This window comes from Erinaceus europaeus, chromosome 10, assembly GCF_950295315.1.
Source record: "Erinaceus europaeus chromosome 10, mEriEur2.1, whole genome shotgun sequence".
NCBI classification, from domain to species: Eukaryota; Metazoa; Chordata; class Mammalia; order Eulipotyphla; family Erinaceidae; genus Erinaceus; species Erinaceus europaeus.
In genome coordinates this window covers 5,115,418-5,135,738 of record NC_080171.1, presented here as the reverse complement: position 1 = coordinate 5,135,738, position 20,321 = coordinate 5,115,418, and the positions used below count along the sequence as shown (strand labels likewise).

Sequence of the window (20,321 nt, the reverse complement as noted above, 5' to 3'; positions counted from 1 at the left end):
CAGCATGACCTCATTTTGACTAGCTATATCAGCAAAGACCTGCATTCCAGTAAGGACACATTCTGAGGTCCTGGGTTTCCAGATTTCTGGAGAACGCTAGTTGACAATACTGGCAGCGGTAGGGGCAGGAGCAGGCACAAAATTTAGCAAACCAATCAAGTAAGTGGAAGCCACATTTGTAGAGTGGTATTGAACTGTTCTAGATGCCTGGAGGCTATTGAAAATAAGGTTGGGAGCTTCCATTCTGTCTCAAATATGGTGAATTTGTCTACCAATCCAGGAGCTCAAACTTTGCATACTTGGCTGCATACTTGGCTTGGGGAGGGGGGGCGGGTACATCCAGCTGAGCACATGGCAAGTATATTCAGGGACCTGAGTTCAAGCCCCTCGTTCCCCTCTGCGGGGGGCAGGAGGGGGTTCGCAAGTGAGGACACAGTGCTGCAGTTGTCTCTGTCTCCTTCCCTCTTAATTTCTTTCCGTACTGATATGACCCCTGGATGAGTATCAGTTGTCAGAATCTGAAACAAAGATTTCGAAAACCTATCGCTTAATGAATGGTGGATTTTAGTAAGATTTACGCTTGGTGAGAGTAGCCCATGACTGGATCTAACTAGGGGGAAATTTAGGCCTGGGACTTGAGGTTTGAGAACCAAGTTAGTGGCAGGACTTAATGCCTTTTCATTCATGCGATGCATATCTACTGCAGTGATATATCAAGTGCTATTCACCAGGACATGAGCCTTGCCGTAAGCTCTAGATATACAGCTACACGGTCAGAGAAAGAACTTCCCAACGGGAAGCAAGATAATACACGAGTGTGGTAAATTATCCGCTAGAAGGATGATTCCTCACCCATGCTATTTTATTTTATTTCTTATTATTTTATTATCACCAGGGTTATTGCTGTGACTTGCTACCTGCACAATGAGTCCACGACTCCTGGCAACCCTTTTTTATAGAGACAAGGAGAAATTGAAAGGGAAGGGGAAGGAAGAGGGCGGGAGGGAGGAGGAGAGAGAGAGAAAGAGAGAGAGAGAGAGAGAGAGAGGGAGGGAGGGAGGGAGAGAGAGAGGGAGAGAGAGGGAAAGAGGGGGGCAGACCTGCAGCACTGCTTTACCATTATGACACTTCTCCGCTACAGGTGGGGGCTGGGGGGCTTAAATATAGGTGCTAAGGCTCGGGGAATGTGTGTTCTCTACCAAGTACACCATCACCTCACAGGTACAAGCACATATGCACACATTTACACACACACACACACACACACACACACACACACACACACACACACACACGTTCTGCTAATATGTACCTTACACATCTATAGCAAACCTGAAAGGAGCAAAGGATAAATCCTATGAGCGAGATAGTTTTCCTCAATATTGGCTTTGTAATTATGAAGTCATGCAACCACTATACTAGTCTGTAGTTGGCATGTTAACCCAAAGTTTTTTTGCTTTTTGTTTTTTTTTTTTCCCCAAACTTCTAACTCCAAGATGTAGAAAATCTCTAAATTTGACTGAATCCTGCAGGTGGGCATCTTTTTTTAAAAATAGAACTAGTCTTCTATAATTTATCAGGAATTTTTCTCCCATGAAGGTTCCCTGTCTTTACTTTTATTAGTAAAATGATATGCTCCCTTATATTCCCTTAAAATATTTTTTTGCCTGTTATGATTAGAGGAGCTATTTGCAGCTCTCTGTGGCTTAAAGGTAGAAGCCTGGATAACATCAAAACTTGCTTATAGGGCAAGGCTAGATAGTATAATGGTTATGCAAAGAGTCTCTCCTGCCTGAGGCTCCAAAGTCTCAGGTTCAATGCCCTGTACCACCATAAACTAGAACCGAGCAGTGGTCTAGTAATAAAAATAAATAAGTAAATAAATAATCTTTCTTGTAAGGGGCAGAAGATAGCTCACTGTATAAGGCACATGCCTTGCCTTGTGTTGGTCAAGGTTAGAACCCTGGTACCACATGAGAGGTCTACAGCTCCAGGGGGGAAGCTCTGATTACGTGCTATCTTTCCCTTCCTATGTGTCTATCTACCTGAATAAAAATGCCAGCCCAGGAGCAGTCCCACAGAAAATGATCATCGTTGTCTTAGTGACTTTCTAGTATTCTGTGCTTGTCACTTGTTTGACCGAGAAGAATGAGGATGGATGGGTGGGCGGATTGGATGGATCTGTCATTTGACCCAAAGATGGTCACAGCCCACCCCATGGAAGTTTGTTGAGTAAATGACTTGCAAATCTCTCCTGGTTCTTTTATGAAGACGCATTGTGGGGAAGAACACCGTGTGTGTTGTGGTCTGTCTTTCAGAATATTCTCTCCAGCTTGGTGACTCCAGCCTCCCTCTGAATTTTGCTCTGATTTAAGTAACTCTATCTCCCTCCTTCTGCCCCATAGTTGCCACTCTGCAGTTTTTCCCACTGCGCACCAGGAGAGCCTGACCCAACTCAGTTGCTTTTCCTTCTTGTCCTTGTGGGCCTCCGTTTGGCCTTCCTCGGGGGGGGGGGGGGGGGGGGTCTTGCCAGTTGGGTTTCTGTCAGATCACAGCATCAAGCATTCATCCCTTGAGTAAGAGGAGATGAGACGCAGGCTCTCTTGTCGTCCAGCTGGTGAAATCATATTCTTGCAGCTAGTACTGGAAGCTGAGTCACAGTGACTGTGATTCAGCCCTTGCTTTTTCTCACCCAAGGTAATTTTGAGAGGTGTGAAATCAAGAAAGACCCACAGTTGTCTCAGACCCCCACATGGTGGTGGTAGTGGTGGTGGGGAATCCTAAGTGCTGAGCTTCTGGGGCCAAGAGAGAGCTGAGCCCAAAGCTGGAAACCTGCCATCTGACTCACATCCCCCGCTGGCCTTGGCAACAAATAACCTCGTTCAGAAAACTCAGTCACTGGCTCTCCTTTCAGCATCGCTCTTATTTCTAGCTTGCTCATGCGCTCATGGCTCATGGTGTTTTTAGAAAGGGAAAAGGAAAATGTTGACTTTTTTTTTCCTCCCCTAAAGTTAGTATCTTCATAAAGATCCTTATGTCTGAGTTGGAGAAAACAGGCCTTACATTTCAGGGTAAATAGGCAGAAAGACAGTCTTTCATCAAATCCAGAAGGTATTTGAGAAAACAAAAGCAAACAAAAAAAAAACATGGAAATGTTTGCTTGCAGTGTAGATGTCTTGGACTTCTGACTTACTTATTTATTTTGGATAGAGATAGAAATTAAAAGGGAAAGGGTACAGAGAGAGGGAGAGAGGGAATGGCCTGGGAGATGGCACAGTAGATAGAGTGCTGAACCCACAGCATGAAGTCCCCGGTTCAATTCCATGTACCAGAGTACTGCTCTGGGTGCCATGCCTTCTCTCTCTCTCTCTCTCTTCCTCTCTCTCTCTCTCTCTCTCTCTCTCTGTCTCATAAATAAACAAATATTTAAAAAGAGAGAGCAAGAGACAGACCTGCAGCACTGCTTCACCACTCAGGAAGATTCCCCCCTGCAGGAGGGGACCAGGGGCTTGAACCTGGGTCTTTGTGTGTTGTTAGCATGTACACTCCACCAGAGGTGTCCCTGCTTGGTCCCCCAACTTGCACTTTTATAAATATCAGGGATAAAAGTCCTAAGCACGCTGGACCTCAAGTGCATGTTTTCTGAGAGTCCAGGGTACAGGAAGAGGGCGCAGGGTATGGTCATGAAACTGACCTGAGCTTCCAGCACCCAATTCGTCACTGAATTAGAGCAAGTAGCTTAACAGTTCTGGTCTGACCTTCTCCCAATTTATAGACTGAAGTCAACAGAACTGATATCACAGAGTGTTAGGAGAGTACAAGTCTTCCCTCTGAGTACAGTCTTCTTCTGACCAGGCTTGAAATAGATAGTGAGTGACTTACCTAATGCTAAGAGTCAGTCACACTGATTAATATTTTCTAAACCCAGGGCATTGGTCTGAGTACTTGTGACTGTAAAATTCTCTTAGACGTACATCGTAAACTGCAAAGTTTCTAAGAAAAGAAAGCAGAGTGGTAGAGGAAATGGAAGAATTGATCTAAAAAAAAAAAAAGTTTTGAAGAAATATTTTTTTTTAACTGGGGAGAAGTACATATGAGAGGGTGACCAATAGCTCTCAAAATATTCTGAGGCCATGGTCCAGGAGGTGGCACAGTGGAGAAAAGCATTGGACTCTCAAGCATGTGGTCCTGAGTTCAATCCCCAGTAGCACATGTACCAGAGTGATGTCTGGTTCTTTCTCTTCTCCTATCTTTCTAATCAATAAAATCTTGAAAAAAAAAAAAAAACTCTGAGGCATCGTCACATGGAAAATTATATCCAGCCACCCGCCTTGGCTAGTGGATCAACAGAATGGGCAGGCAGGTCAGGCTAGAAGCTCAAGAATGAAAGTAGAAGCCGTGGAAATGACAGGAACAAACCACAGTGAACAGAAAGAGAGGGCTTGCCTGCCAGGCTAGCTTCACAGGAGGGAGAGAGGATCCAGGAACCAAGCTCGTGGTGGTAGCAATACAAATCTTTATTCATGCGGGAGCCCCAGAGTCATGTGTGAGCACTGCGGGTTAAGCCATGTGGCGCCAAACCACAATGGCTGCCTCCCGCTGTGCACGCCAGCGCTTCTCCAAGTCGGGACACTCGGGACACGGGAGAGAAAAGAGAGAAGAGAGAGAAACCAGGAACAGAAGTGGGCTTTATAGGGTAAAACCAGAAGTGGCAAGTCGGAAGGTAGAAAGCTTCCATAGCAACGGTTGCTAGGGTTTTGACTGGCAGGATTAATGTACCCTGCAGGCAGGGCGGGTCTCGAGGTAGAAAGATAGATCAGGCAAAACAATGATTATGTAAATAGGCCATAGTGTCAGCTATGGAGCATGGGGGAGGCGGCTTGCTTAAAGCACGACACTTGCCATTCTACTAGGAAAGATGGTGTCAGCACGGAGATGTGTAGCCAAGTCCTCTGTGTGGATGAGTCTCCCCTTGGTTCAGCCTGTGCCCTCCCTGTCTCTTTTCACGGATGCAGTGTGCTAATGTCCATGTTGGTCTGACCCACAGCAAGCAGCTGGAGTCATGCTGGATACTTTGCTTGAGCTAGTAGTTCTCCAGCTAGGTTGTTCTGGCCTTCTCCATTGGTCTGGAGGTGTCACAGTTGGTGGTGGTGATGGGAGGGGGATTATTCCTTACCAGGTAGAAAGAGGCTAGGGATACTGGTGTCAGCATGCTACTAGACGTAGTGTAACACACACACACACACACACACACGACTACTCTAGCTTCCACATGTGAGCAGGGCCACTATGGAGAAGCCCTGAAGAGAAGATCCTAGTCTGGGATTCTTAAAGCACACTCTTTTAAGCCAAAGTTTTTTCCCCGCCCCCACCCCTAGCGTTTATACCAAACCATGGAACTCAATGGCTAGAAGACTGTTACACATTTGCTCTGCTAAGAAAATGTGTGGATTACTATAATCATGTGTTCCTTAGCTGTCTGCTCTACTTGGGTTTAAAAATATTTATGTTTCTGAATAAGCCAATGACTTTGTATAGGGGAAATAACATGTGCATTAGAGCTCTAGGGGGCATGTCGCAGATACCTCCTTCCACGCTTCCTCTGCCTGGCTTTTTGCTGGCCAATTAATTGCTACATTCAAGGACTCTCAAGGAAGTCACTGGCTGCCCTGCAGTGAGAACGTGGTGGCAGAGACTGTGGCACGGCATTGCCTGGGGAACGATCCCCAGGGACCCAGCACAGGCCAACAGCGGAGAGAGGACTTGCTGAGTGGGTCACACCAGTGCACAAAATTTGGTGCTCTGGGAACATTGCTACTCAGTGATTATGAGAATCAATCATGCTTTCGTGGCTTAATAATACATTGCCGTTGCAAAATAATGTAAGTATATGTTGTGTGCATCCACTTGTAAACTTTGAGAGTCTTCTGAAACCCACACGCAGCATGAGAACACATGCTATATTTGATGCTTGCATAAATAGCACAGATTTTAATTTTATCCTAGTTAGGGATATCTGGCGCGTGCACAGATACTCTGGGCAGACTGGTGTGAAATTTAATTTGAGCACTTAAAACACAAGGGTGAGAGAGTGCAAAATAAACAAGCGTATTCCAGCCCTACAGCATTTGGTCTGTTTGCAGGAAAAACACCCAAATCCTCCCACCCCACCTCACCCCTTCTCTCTTGCTCTCTTTTCTCTTGTAATCATCACATTACAGATAGTCTGGAAAGATTCAGATCCTACCAAGCCCCCAAGCTGCCTGTCTTTCCCTGAATGCCTGTAGGTAGCCCTTTGGTTTGGGAGCTCTGCATAGCTGGAGGAGTTGACTTTTAGTGACTGAAAGGGCCCAGGGTTTGAAGTTCTGTGAGATTCCCTTGTTGTCCCTGCGGTCTCCTGGAGACCACCTTAAAAGGCAAGACAGGAATGGAATTGGGAAGAAGGGACTTACTGTTCGATAGAGAGCTGGCCATCTCACTCTGACCCACTGCAAAGCCTGAGATCTCGGGAAGGTTATCAGGAGCTCCACTCCTTGCTCAATTTATTTATTCATTCATTTAACTATTCATTCATTCATTTATTTATTATTTTCCCCCTTGTTTACCGTTGCTGATGGTATTATTATTGTTATTGTCATTGTTGTTGGATGGGACAGAGAGAAATGGAGAGAGGAGGAGAAGACAGAGAGGGGGAGAGAAAGACAGACACCTGCAGACCTGCTTCTCCGCCTGTGAAGCGACTCCCCTGCAGGTGGAGAGCCGGGGGCTCGAACCGGGATCCTGATGCCAGCCTGTGCACTTTGTGCCATGTGCACTTAACCCGTTGTGCTACTGCCCGGCTTCCTATTTATTTGTTTTTAATTAGTGATTTAATAATGATTAGCAAGAGTATAGGATAACAGGGATACAATTCCATCCACTTCCCATCACCAGAGTTCTATATCCCATCCCCTCCATTGGAAGCTTCCCTATTCTTTATCCCTCTGGGAGTATAAACCAAAATTCTTTATGGGGAGCAGAAGGTGGGAGTTCTGGTTTCTGTAATTGCTTCTCCACTGGGGAGGGGAGGTTCCAGGACACATTGATAAGGTCGTCTGCCCAGGGAGGTCAGGTTGGTGTCATGGTAGCATCTGCAACTTGGTGACTTGTAGGTGGTAAGATATAAAGCAGGACAAATTGTTTAGGAAACAGGAAGCCCAAGGTTGAAACAGAGCAGATGAAACTAAGGGACACGTTAGCTGTCGGGCTCAGGCAAAAATTACTAAAGTCTTGGGTCCCCTGGAACATACCTAAAAGAGACTTCCTATTTTATTTTATTAATATTTATTTATTCCCTTTTGTTGCCCTGTTGTTTTATTGTTATAGTTATTATTGATGTCATTGTTGTTGGATAGGACAGAGAGAAATGGAGAGAGGAGGGGAAGACAGAGAGGGGGAGAGAAAGACAGACACCTGCAGACCTACTTCACTGCCTGTGAAGCGACTCCCCTGCAGGTGGGGAGCCGGGGGCTTGAACCAGGATCCTTACGCCGGTCCTTGTGCTTTGCACCCCCTGCACTTAACCTGCTGTGCTACCTCCCGACTCCCCCCTATTTATTTTTTATCCCCCCCCCCATTTATTTTTTTAAAGATAGAAGTGGAGATAAGAAGTAGTGAGAGAGACTACAGGCATTAAGGCTTCCTTAAATATGATGGAGGCCGGGCTTGAACCCGTATCGCATCTACAGCACAGCAGCACACACTTCTAGTGCGCTGTTTCCCCTCCTCAGGTGTTTGCTTGGTTTCGTGTCTTTTTTGTATTCCGGGGACTGGCTGCTGGGTGGGATCACAGCGGCGCCGGACGTCTGAGTTCTCAGGGCTTGTGCAGTGTCTTGCCCCAGGCAGTTTAGCCTGTGTAACAGACATCTGAGCAAGACAGAAGAGGAAGGCAGAAATCATTCCTCTTGGAAGATTCCTCTTCCATTCTTCCTTCCCATAGCCACCTCCATTCAGAAAGGAGAGCTGCCTCTCCTGACAGATGATGCTGGATACAGTGCACCCAGAGTGCAGCCTGGGAGGTGACCCTGCAGGTAGTTTCTGACTGGAAAAAGCGCCGTGATCTCTCAGGTTCTGCTGCTTCTCTCTTCCTCTCTTTCTCCTGAAAATATGTGTCTTTTCTCTCATTTTAAAATATTTCTATTTATTTATTATTGAATAGAAACAGAGAGAAATTGAGAGGAGAGGGAGAGAGGCAGAGACACACCTGCAGCCCTGCTTCACCGCTCATGAAGCTTTCTCCCCTGCAGGTGAGGGACCAGGGGCTTGAACCTGAGTCTTTAAGCGCTGTAATGTAAGCGCTTAAACAGGCACACTGCTGCCTGGCCCCAGAAAAAGAAAGTACACCCAGTAGGGCCACCATATACATTACCATAAACAAGGACCCGAGTTCAAGGCCCCAGTCCTCACTGGTGGGGGGGGGGAGCTTCACAAGTGGTGACACGGTGTTGCAGGTACCTCTCTCCATCTTTCTCTCCCCACCTTTTCCATTTCTCTCTGTGTATGTTAAAAAGAAGAAAAAAAAAACAAAAGACTCAGTCAAGAGGTGCTGGTCCTTGAAGATGCCTGCTTGGAGGTAGGAATGTTATGGGAGGGTGTGGCATCAGAAATATGTACCTATTTGCTTTCTTCACAGAGCCGGACAAAGTAGCAAAGTGAATGAAGCAGGTCAGTTTCTTCCTCTGTCCCGAGAAAAGAGTTATCTGTTTACCATCAGTAAAATCTCCCGTCTCTCCGTTCAATTTGTCTCCACAGAAGAGCGAGTTGTCCCCATTGAAGTGTGCCGTTCCAAACTGTCAAAATACTTGCAGGGAGTAGTCTTCCGCTGTGATAAGTGTACCTTCACCTGCTCCAGTGACGAGAGCCTTCAGCAACACATAGAAAAGCACAATGAACTCAAACCGTACAAGTGCCAGCTCTGCTACTATGAGACCAAGCACACGGAGGAACTGGACAGCCACCTTCGAGATGAGCATAAGGTACTGACTTACCCTGGACGGTGGGAGGCTCCGAGTCAGGACTGTGTCGGGCCTGCTGCACGCAGGACGGGTGTGAATGGATGTGATGTTGAGTGTGATGCCGAGTTTCTCTACTTGAAAAGAGATGTAAGGTCGGTTATGTAAGTCGCGTGATAGATGGGGCCTGGGAAAGCGCCCAGCATTCTACCACTAGACTCCCAACTGCTTGACCTTGTTCTCTTCAAAGCCCATGTCTATTTATTTCCTTTCTTTAATCTGTAGTACACGATACATGAAATGATGTCTGTTCCTTCCTCGTTTTTGTCCCTAACTGAACATCCTAATAAACATAGCTTTTCACATTTTTTTAATTTTCTCTTTCTTTGGTCCTTTCTTCATTTATGTCTTTTCTTCTCTCTCTCTCTCTCTCTCTCTCTCTCTGTCTGTCTCTTTCCCTTTCTCCTTTTTATAGAGACAGTACTTGAGAGGAAAGGAAGGGAAGAAGTGGCCCTGCTTCACCACCGTGAAGCTTTCCTCTGACAGATGGGAACTGGGGCTTGAACCCGAGCCCTTGCACATGACAAGGTGTGTGCTCTGCCAGGTGGCCCACTACACAGCCCCCCTTTCTCACAGTACCTTCTTCTTCTAGCGTTTGCCCTTCTTCCGTAGCCAGTCAACAGCGTCAGCTTGAGCCTGATGTCAAGTTTCGAGACCTCCTTTGAATCTGGAGAGGTGGCAGTCGTTGACTATGTGGGTCACAGTACCTGAAGTGTGTTGTCACAAAGGCTGGAAGATTCCTTCTGTAAAGAGCCAGCTAATAAATGGTTTATGCCCACATACTCGGCGACCATGGTGGCAGCTGCTGGGATCTGCCTTTGTCGTGGGAAGCAGCCGGGCACCCGTGTGCTGGGCGTGTGGTGTGGTGTGGCACATACCTGCCGAAAGGTGAAGCTGTGGCCCCAAGCACATGCACATGCGAGCTTACAAACCAACTTTGCCTTCAATAAAAACAAAAAGATGAGCAGCCCGGGAAGTGGCACAGAGCTAGAGTTCTGGACAGACGGGGTATTGCATATGCCAGAGTGCTGCTGGGGGCAGGAGGTTAAGCACACACATTGCTGGGGGCAGGGATGCAGGTTCTAGCCCCTGGTCCCCACCTGCAGGGGGGAAGCTTCATAGTGGTGAAGCAGGACTGCGAGGGTCTCTCTGTCTCTCTCCACCTCTCCTCTCAATTTTTCTCTGTCTCTCTTCAATACTAAATAAATAAATAGGGGTTATGGTGGATCACCATGTTAAGTACACACACTACCATTTGCAAGGACCTGGGTTCAATACTCCCAACCCCGGGAGTCGGGTGGTAGCGCAGCGGGTTAAGCGCAGGTGGCGCAAAGCTCAAGGACCTGTGTAAGGATCCCGGTTCGAGCCCCCGGCTCCCCACCTGCAGGGGAGTCGCTTCACAGGTGGTGAAGCAGGTCTGCAGGTGTCTGTCTTTCTCTCCCCCTCTCTGTCTTCCCCTCCTCTCTCCATTTCTCTCTGCCCTATCCAACAACAATAATAATAACTACAACAGTAAAACAACAAGAGCAACAAAATAAATATTAAAAAAAAAAAAAATACTCCCAACCCTGTCCCTGTCCCTGTCCCTGTCCCCACCTGCAGGAGAGAAGCTTCATGGGTGAAGCAGGACTGCACATCTCTCTCTTTCTCCCTCTCTCCTTCCCTCTCCCTCTCCCTTTATTTCTCTCTCCCCTGCCCTCTCAGTTTATCTCTCTCCTACCAAGTAAAACAAATATAAAGCCACATATTCAAAAATAAGTAAAAGCAAGCACAAAACAAATGGCAGAAAAAGCAACCACAGACAATACGCACATGACTAGGCAGAACTGTGTCACTGGAACATCACACAAGTAGGCACCAGCCTGCGGGCCTGGAGTTGCTGACCTCGACTCCATATGATGACTGTGTCAGAGTGCCCTTCCTGTATGCTGGTAGTTTGCTATATATTACAGACTACAAAGATTTCCCAGGGCTCCACTGTTTATGCCTAAACATTAAAACAGCAATAGTCAAGTTTCTGTTTGTTGGGGGAATGGAGGGTTGAGAAAGAAGAAATTTATACAGGGCAGAAAATAAGGAGTTTGTGGGGAAATAAATTCCTCATACAAAGGTGGGCTGATTAAAAAGATCAAATCATACAGGGAAGTCTCCTCTCTGCCCATGTGGCGTCCTTGGCACATCAAGAAGTGAGACAACTGTTTCTGGTTTTGTTAATTGTTCTGAGTATGGAGTGGGGGTAAGGGCTGACTAGTATTTGTTTCATAAAATAGAGCTCACTGAATGCCTTTCTGGTTAAGAAAACAAAAATATCTGATGAGTATTTACTTAAGACACAATGCGAAACGCTTTTGATATTCTTACAGTAGCCTGTTCTATATTCACAGTAATAGAAACATAACCTTCCTCTCCGGCCCTACAAACCCAAGTCGTGAAGATTTTGCTCTGGTCTGCTTATGATTTTTTTGTTTTTTTTGTATGTGTGTGTGGGTTGTTGAGAGATGGCTGAACTTTATCAGCTGTTCCCAGTTTAATGGTTTTACGGTGACTTTTCTGCTTTGGAGCGCATTCTTTTTGTAATCTGTCTCCTTCTCTTGCCTTTGTCCCTCAGTCTGAAATCTGAGAGGAGAAAACGTAAACTTGGATCCCTTAATGTTTTTAGCACCGTTTTATACTAAACACCCTGGCCGTTCCTACCCGTAAACTCTTGTAAGGAAAATACTCGCCTGCTTCAAACCAAACTTGTACACATAGATCTTATTGGGGCGGCCACTCTTTTTATAACAGTGTTCAGACTTTCAGGCTGATGCGTTAGGACAAAGTCAGCCAGAAAGCTCAACCCTTCCTCAGTTGCTGCACAGTAGCATGTGAGTCACTGGGGAAATCCAGAGAAGACAAAAAACCAATAGCAGATGTGGAACCAGAGGCTTCCAGAGCCAGGAGCAAGACTTGAGTTTGGGGCCACGGTTCAAGGAAATAGTTACTCAGGAATAGTTAGGTCCCATTAGAACTCTATAGAACATGCTGGGGTCCTAATCTTTTTTTGTTTCGTTCTTTTTTTTTATTATTAGTGATTTAATAATTATCAACAAGATTATGGGATAAGAGGGGTACAATTTCACACAGTTGTCACTACCAGAGTTCTGTATACCATCCCCTCCATTGGAAGCTTCCCTATTTGTCCCTCTGGGAGTCTGGACCAAAGATCTTCATTGGGAGCAGAAGGTGGGAGGTCTGGCTTCTGTAGTTGCTTCTCCACTGGACATGGGTGTTGGCAGGTGGATACACAGCCCCAGCCTGTTTCTGTCTTTCCCTAGTGAGGCAGGGCTCTGGGGAGCTGAGGTTCCAGGACACATGGGTGAGGTTGTCTTCCCGGAGAAAGTCAGGTTGGTGTCATGGTAGCATCTGCAACTTGGTGGCTGAAAAGAATTAAGATACAAAACAGAACAAATTATTTAATAATCAGGAACCTAAAGGTAACAATATTGCAGATGAAATTTGGGGTCTTCGTGTTGGAAGAAACTAGGAAGCTTGTTTTAGGTATATTCCAAGGGGACCATGAGTTTAGTAGTTTTTGCCTGAACCTGACAGCTAACATGCAGGTGGGCTAAAGGTGTTATTTAGCTGATGCCAATGCCGATGGTATCAGGGTTGGGAATAGGACTAGAAAGCTGGATTAGGACAGAGAGTAAGTAGTTCCCAGTCTCCACTGCTTATGGTCCATGTTCAGGAAGTTACTTAAATGTTTATGTTTGTTTTTTCATTTGTAAATGGGGAGTGGTTAATACTTTCCTCAGAAGTTTGGCAAAATTACAGTTCTGGTGTTCTGTGTCCCTGGGTCTCTTTGTGAGTTGAGCTATGCTCATGTGTAACAACAGCTGTACCGATCATAAAGGCAGTTATTGTCTTAAAGACCTAAAAGGAGCTTGTAAAGTCACTAAACTGAACCTTGCAATTCACACATAGTCTTTCTGGCATATTAGATTTTCACTGTGTCATCATCTTTAACTTTACTCTCTCTCGTGGATGACCAACTTATTAAGTCCATGAGCACCTAAATGAGATTAAAGGCTTGCCCCTGTCAGCAGCCTGCCGGTTTTTCATCCTCATCTCCATTAAGCTTATCAGACACCTGCTTATCACTTATCACAGTTCTCTCTTTTTCGCATTTTCTATGTCATCGTTTTTTAACGATGGTTACAAAATAGAGTTAGAATTAATAATAATATATATGTATGTAACAGTACTTTAACAGACCGAGATAGCAGTATTTCTCAAACTGAATTTTTGACTGATAGGCAGTAGATAGTTTGGACAAGCTTTGAAAGGTCATTTATCAGGGAGTCGGTAACGCAGCGGGTTAAGCGCATGTGGCGCAAAGCGCAAGGACCGGCATAAGGATCCCAGTTCGAGCCCCCGGCTCCCCACCTGCAGGGGAGTCACTTCACAAGCAGTGAAGCAGGTCTGCAGGTGTCTGTCTTTCTCTCCCTCTCTCTGTCTTGTCCTCCTCTCTCCATTTCTCTCTGTCCTATCCAACAATGATGACAGCAATAATAACTACAACAATAAAACAACAAGGGCAAAAAACGCTATAAATAAATATTTTTTAAAAAGAAAGGTCATTTACCGGGGAGAGGAGTGTACACAAGTCTGACTTAAGCATGCAGGAAAGGACAGAAGAGTGTCCGTGGTGGGCTGGGCAGGTGTGGCTGTTTGAGCCCACGTTGCCATGCACAGAACTTGGGTTCCGACCACGGATATAGGTAGGCAGCCTCTGGAGCTTGAAGCAGCTGTGTCTCTCCTTCTCTATCTCCTCCTCCCGTCTCAATTGTTCTCTGTCCTAGCAATTAAAAGAAAAGAAAGAAAAATAAAAGGAGGAGGAGCGGGGATTGGTGACCAAGCAGTTTCCTCATGCAAACACCCAGCCCCAGTGATAACCCTGGCGGCCAGGAAAAAAAAAAGTTTCAATTTACTATGTAATATAGAAAACTTGTATCATTCAAAACATTAATTTGACAGAAAACTTGAGTGATGCAAGAATGCATCATAATGCTTTATCCAGAAAAAGGCCGTTAAGAGGCACTTGTTGTTTCTGATCTGTTAGCTATGAGCCATTTTTCCAGGCATGAACCTTGCTATCATTTTAATCTGTTTTCTTTTTTTTTTTTTTCTTTCCTCCTCCAGGGTTATTGCTGGGCTCGGTGCCTGCACCATGAATCCACCGCTCCTGGAGGCCATTTTTTCCCCCATTTTGTTGCCCTTGTTGTAGCTTCATTGTGGTTATTATAATTGCCCTTGTTGACGCAATTCGTTGTTGGATAGGACAGAGAGAAATGGAGAGAGGAGGGGAAGACAGAGAAGGGGAGAGAAAGATAGACACCTGCAGACCTGCTTCACCGCCTGTGAAGCGACTCCCCTGCAGGTGGGGAGCCCGGGGCTCGAACCGGGATCCTTACGCCGGTCCCTGCGCTTTGCGCCACATGCGCTTAACCCACTGCGCCACCGCCCGACCCCCTCATCTGTGTTTTCTTGATGATGAGTCATCAGGAACCTATTTCATAGGCCTATTTCATTGGACTGCCCTCTTCTGAACAGACTAAGAGTCTGTTCAACTTTCCCCTTTTTTTTTTTTTTTTTGGTGGGCTTATTTGTTTTTGTTTAGTTTGATGAGTCATTTATACATCTTGGATATTCACCTCTAATTGGATATATAATACAAATATTTTCTCTCAGTCTGTAGGATTAGCCTTTTCGCTTAATGCTTGCTTATTTGCAAAAGGTTTTTTTTGGTCTTGTTAGTATGAATCTGGCTTTTCTCTGCTACTATTCAGTTCCCAAGGACATGGCACAAGCCAACGCTGAGAAACATATCACCTGGGCCTTCTGTGTTTGTACTTTCATACCATATGCCCAGGTTACTCACCCATTTTAATGATCTTTTATACATGGCTTGGAATAGGAGTCTGGTTTTATTCTTTTGCATGTACCTATATAATTTCTAAAATATTGAAGAGACTTTTTTTTTCCACTTCAAAGTAGTTCTTGACTCGGTTGTTCTATGTTAGCTATCCATATGTGTCTGGATTTGTGTCTAGTTATCAGCAGATTCATTTTATTCCAGTGCCATACTACTTCATTACGATAGCTTTGTATAACATAGTTGAACTTGGGGCTCGCGATTCCTCCATATTTACTCCTTTTTCTCAGGATTGCTATGGCAGTTTGGGGTCTGTGTTCCATACAGGCGTCAGCAAAGTTTATTCTATTTCATGGGAAAACGACATGAGAACTGTGATGGGGTTGAATTAAAGCTGTGTACTACTTTGGATACGTAACACCTCCATTTAATGGTATCAGTCCTTCCCATTCTTGAGCTTGGAGTATCTTCCCATTTCTTTGTTTCGTTTTCTGCTTTTAAATTTTATAACTAAACATTAAACAGACATATATTATCAGATCCAGCAAGTCTTCATAAAGAAAGGAGTAAGCAAAATGCACCTATAGTGGGAGACTACTCACCAAAGGAAGGAACAGGAGAGGAGGAGGATCAATGCACTACTGATAATTACAGCAACTTAGACAGTCTTGCACATGCAATGTTAAGTGAACAGATTCAAACAAAAATGACTTTGTCTTGTGTGATACCGTTATAAATATCTAGAAAGGGCAAAACTAGACACAAAGCAGATAATAGTTTGTTTAAGCCAAACTTTAGAGCAGGATTTTGATTGCACAGGGTATGAGAACAAGCAGTTCTTAGAATAGATTGTGGTAAAGGTTAGCTAAGTCACATTGAACTGTCTATAATAAATGCAACGGTAAGAAAAGTTTAAGTAAATATCTGAATGACTGTCCAAGACCTGGTCTACTTGGTATTCAATAAATATGAATTTCTTGTAGTCGTTTTCTTATCAGATTGGTCCTAGGAACAGATCTATAAAATGGTTGAGTTTTGAATTAATGTATGAACTACCAAAAATAAAATGTGGAACTGACTTTGCAGTGGGTTCTAAGGTAGAGTTTGGCGTTTAGTTTTGTTTCCCAGTAAGACTAAATGCTGAGTGCAGACTCGTCAACTCTGTCCTGAATAGCCTTAGGTGATGCTTGTGTGGTGCGGAGAATCCTGTCAGAAGAAACCCTTAGACACCTCACGCATGTTCTGTTTCCCACTGACTGGCTTCATCGCAGTTTTGAGGTTTCAATACTAGACTTTTGAATTTTGCCTGCAAAGCTGGTAGGCCTCAGAAAGGTCTCTAAAGATGTCAGACCGTTGCTCGTGGGACTGGCAGAACGCGGCAGGCAGGGCCCTTGAAATCAAATACACCATTCCAGTCGCGATCCTAACACTCAAGTGCATTTGGATCTATGCCGCCATGTTTATTCTTAGAAGTCAAGGTGGAGCAGAAAAGAGATAACACTCAGCCCCCTCGTTGTGTGTGTGTTTGTTGTTTGTTGATTTGACACACACAGTCTGGTCTTCCTAGACCTTCTTTTGTGTGCCAGTGAGTGGGAATCACTTGTGCTCTCTTGGAATCTAAACAGTGCAGGCATGGAGGCCAGGCTGTGGCACACCGGGCTGAGCGCACATAGTACTACCTTCATGTTCCAGGACCCTCTACTCACCCCAGAGTCTTTCCTTTGGTGCAATATCCCAACTCCAGTCCAAGTTCTGCTTAGTGTTTTCCTTTCTGATCTTGTTTTTCAATTTCTGTCTGTGAGTGTAAAAGCTTTAATTTTATGGATTCCCAAGATTTCTGTGCACTCAAACCTTCTCTGTATTTCTTCTCTGCTTTCCTTCGTGGTAGCCTTGCTTCTTAATTTATTCGACCGTAGGCCCATTTGTTCATAGTATTTTTGGAAGACAGCAGAGAAGTCAAAAGTAGATGAGTAAGAGGTGTGGCCATTTTTCAGAGGGACGTGCCTGGCGGAACCTTAGCAGATCTATAGCATGGTTCTTTGCCTGTAACCTTCAAAACTGTCTCTACACTCAGCAGCCTCCTGTTGCCAAGGATCTATCAGTTGTTCCTCCTCTCTCTCTCTCTCTCTCTCTCTCTCTCTGTAAAGGCAGCTATTTCTTGCTGCTTCAACTTGCACTTGCTTCATATATATTTTATTAGCAATCCAATATTGATTTACAAAATTTTATGTCAACAGGAGTGTAATTCCACAGTGTTCCCACCACCAGAGTTCAGAATCCCAGATCTCTCCATTGAAAACCACCTCGGTTTTCCCAAGGTTGCAGATACGGGTTAACTGTCATCTCTACAACAAACAACATTTGTGCATAATTGCCCCCTTTTTCTTCCAGGTCCAGCCCTTTCTTCTCCTCCAAGCCACTCATGACCCCATTACTGCAACCCAATATCTCTCCCTTTTTCATCCTTTCTCTCTGGGACCTGATGGAGCTGGAGTTCAGAGCCCTCTTATCTTTTCCTCCTATCACTTCTCCCACACTGGGAATTTGGGTCAGAGTTGTTTGTGGGGCACAGAAGGTGGGAGTTCTGGCTTCTGTAATTGCTTCTCAACTAGCCATGGGCATTAGCAGGTGTATCCATACCCCCAGCCTGTTTCTGTCTTTCCTTAGTGGGGTAGGGCTCTGGAGAGGCGAGGTTCCAGGACATGTTGGTGAGGTTGTCTGCCCAGAGAGGTCAGAGAGGAATCATGGCAGCATCTGCAACTTGGTGTCTGGAAGGAGGCAGGACATAACGTGAGACAAAATGGTTAATAAACAGGAACCAAAAAGTAGGAACAGAGCAGATGAAATTAGGGTTCTTATGCTGGGAGAAAGCTCAAAAGTCCATTGTAGGCATGTTTCTAGGGACCCATGACTATGGTAGTTTTTACTTGACTTTGATAGCTAGGAAGAAGTTGGATAAAAACATCTGAAAGGATGGTGTCAGAGTAGAGAAAAGAGCTAGAGAGTTGGATTAGGGCAGAGAGCAACTCCCAGTCTTGAAGATATTCAGTGGATAGAATTAACTATTTACCTCCATCCATACGACCCACACCATATATATTTAGCACCAGAGCCTGTGTAGCCTGCTTTACGGATCCACTGCTCCTGGAGGCTACTTTTTCCCTTTTGGTGTCCTTGTTGATCGTCCTTGATGTTATTGTTGTCATTGCTGCCGTTGTTGTTGGATAGGACATAGAGAAATGGAGAGAGGAGGGGAAGACAGAGAGGGGGATAGAAAGACACCTGCAGACCTGCTTCACTACTTGTGAAGCTACCCTCCTGCAGGTGGGGGAGTCGGGGGCTCAAACCGGGATCGTTATGCCGGTCCTTGCGCTCTGCCCCATGTGCCCTTAACCCACTGTGCTACCGCCTGACCCCAGCCACCAGGATTATTACTGGGATTTGGTGCCAGCACAAGGAAGCCAGAGCTCCCAGAGACCATTTTTTCTTTATTCTCTTCTTTCATTTTTATTAGAGAGAAATTGAGAGGGAGATAGGGAGGGAGAAAGAAAGATAGACACCCGCAGATCTGCTTCAGTGCTTATGAAGTGTTTGCTGAGGAGTGGGGTTCAAACCTTGAGTCCTTGCACATGGTGATGTATGGCTGTGCCACCCACCAGGCCCCTGACCATCTTGCTTTAAGAAATCATAGATGGGAGTCGGGCGGTAGTTAGCACAGTGGGTTAAGCGCACGTGGCGCAAAGCACAAGGACCGGCTTAAGCACAAGTCCCCAGCTCCCCACCTGCAGGGGAGTCGCTTCACAGGCGGTGAAGCAGGTCTGCAGGTGTCTGTCTTTCTCTCCCCATCTCTGTCTTCCCCTCCTCTCTCCATTTCTCTCTGACCTATCCAACAACGACACCAATAACAACTACAACAGTAAGACAACAAGGGCAACAAAAGGGAATAAATAAATATTAACAAAAAAAAAAAAATCACAGAGACAAAGTCTGCGGAATCTAATCTTACTGATTTCTTTGCCAGTCCTATTCTGACCTTCAGGAACTGCATATAGAATATGTGACGGCTTACCCATTTTCTGTGTCAGGGGTCTGTCTATTTTCATACCACCCACTGGCTATGAATGGTTTGGGCCTTTTTAAAAAATTTATTTATAAAAAGGAAACACTGACAAAAACCATAGGATAAGAGGGGTACAACTCCACACAATTCCCACCACCAGAACTCTTATCCCATCCTCTCCCCTGATAGCTTTCCTAGTCTTTATCCCTCTGGGAGTATGGACCCAGGGTCATTGTGGGATGCAGAAGGTGGAAGGTCTGGCTTCTGTAATTGCTTCCCCACTGAATGTGGGCGTTGACTGGTCGATCCATACTCCCAACCTGTCTCTCTCTTTCCCTAGTAGGGTGGGGTTCTAGGGAATCAGAGCTCCAGGACTCATTGTTGGGGTCATCTGTCCAGGGAATTCTGGTTGGCTTCATGCTAGCATCTGGAACCTGGTGGCTGAAAAGAGAGTTAACATACAAAGCCAAACAAGTTGTTGACTAATCATGAACCTAAAGGCTGGAATAGTGCAGATGAAGAGTTGGGGGTGTCTCCGTTCTGTAGATAGCTAGTAGGCATATGTTAGTTATATCCCAAAGGGCCTGTGGCTATACTAGTTTTTTTTTCCCCCCCGCCAAGCCTGGAATCTGATATGCAGGTGGATCCTAGTTATTGTCTTGGTTTTGGCCTTCTTAATGGATTGAAGAAAGGGGTGCTATTGGGGGAGAAATGATAGGGGGAAGATGACCAGAGGGCTCTGAGCTCCAATTCCATCAGGACCCAGAGAGAAAAGAGAGGAAAGGGAGGGACACCTGAATGTAGTAACAGGTGTATGTATGCCTTCTGGTGGGATCATAGGGGGAAATAAAGGGAAAATTATATACAAATATAGACAAATAGTTGTAGAAATAACAGTTAACCGTTATCTATAACATTAAGAGAACTGCTGTAGCTTCCAATGAAGGGGAACAGGGTCACAGAACTCTGGTGGTGGGAACAGTGTGGAATTGTACCTCTGTTACCTTGTAATTCTATAAATCAATATTCAGTCACTAATACAAATAAATAAAAGTAAAAAAAGGAGTACTGTTTCATGATATATGAAATTGAAATTACATGGCTATATATAATGTCACACACTGGAACTCAATCATATTTATTTATTTATTTACCTATTATCGGTGGCTGCTTCCAAGCTATAGTGTCGTATGTCATATGTCTTCCCCCCCACCCCCCATGAGAAGTTGGGAAAGAATCTCTGTGACCCAGAAAGCCTGGAACTTGATTCTCTCTGGCCCTTTGGCCAGCCTGTCAC

General features: G+C 45.1%; 1 protein-coding gene across 2 annotated transcripts in view; it reads left to right on the top strand.

Moving 5' to 3' along the window:
- ZNF462 (zinc finger protein 462) overlaps positions 1–20,321 on the top strand; it is a 181,686-nt gene that overhangs the window by 141,734 nt on the left and 19,631 nt on the right. For both annotated transcript variants that reach the window (XM_060199055.1, XM_060199054.1), the window contains exon 10: positions 8,791–9,014. In XM_060199055.1, the coding sequence (XP_060055038.1) occupies positions 8,791–9,014 (224 nt within the window). The remainder of the gene's footprint in view (positions 1–8,790; positions 9,015–20,321) is intronic.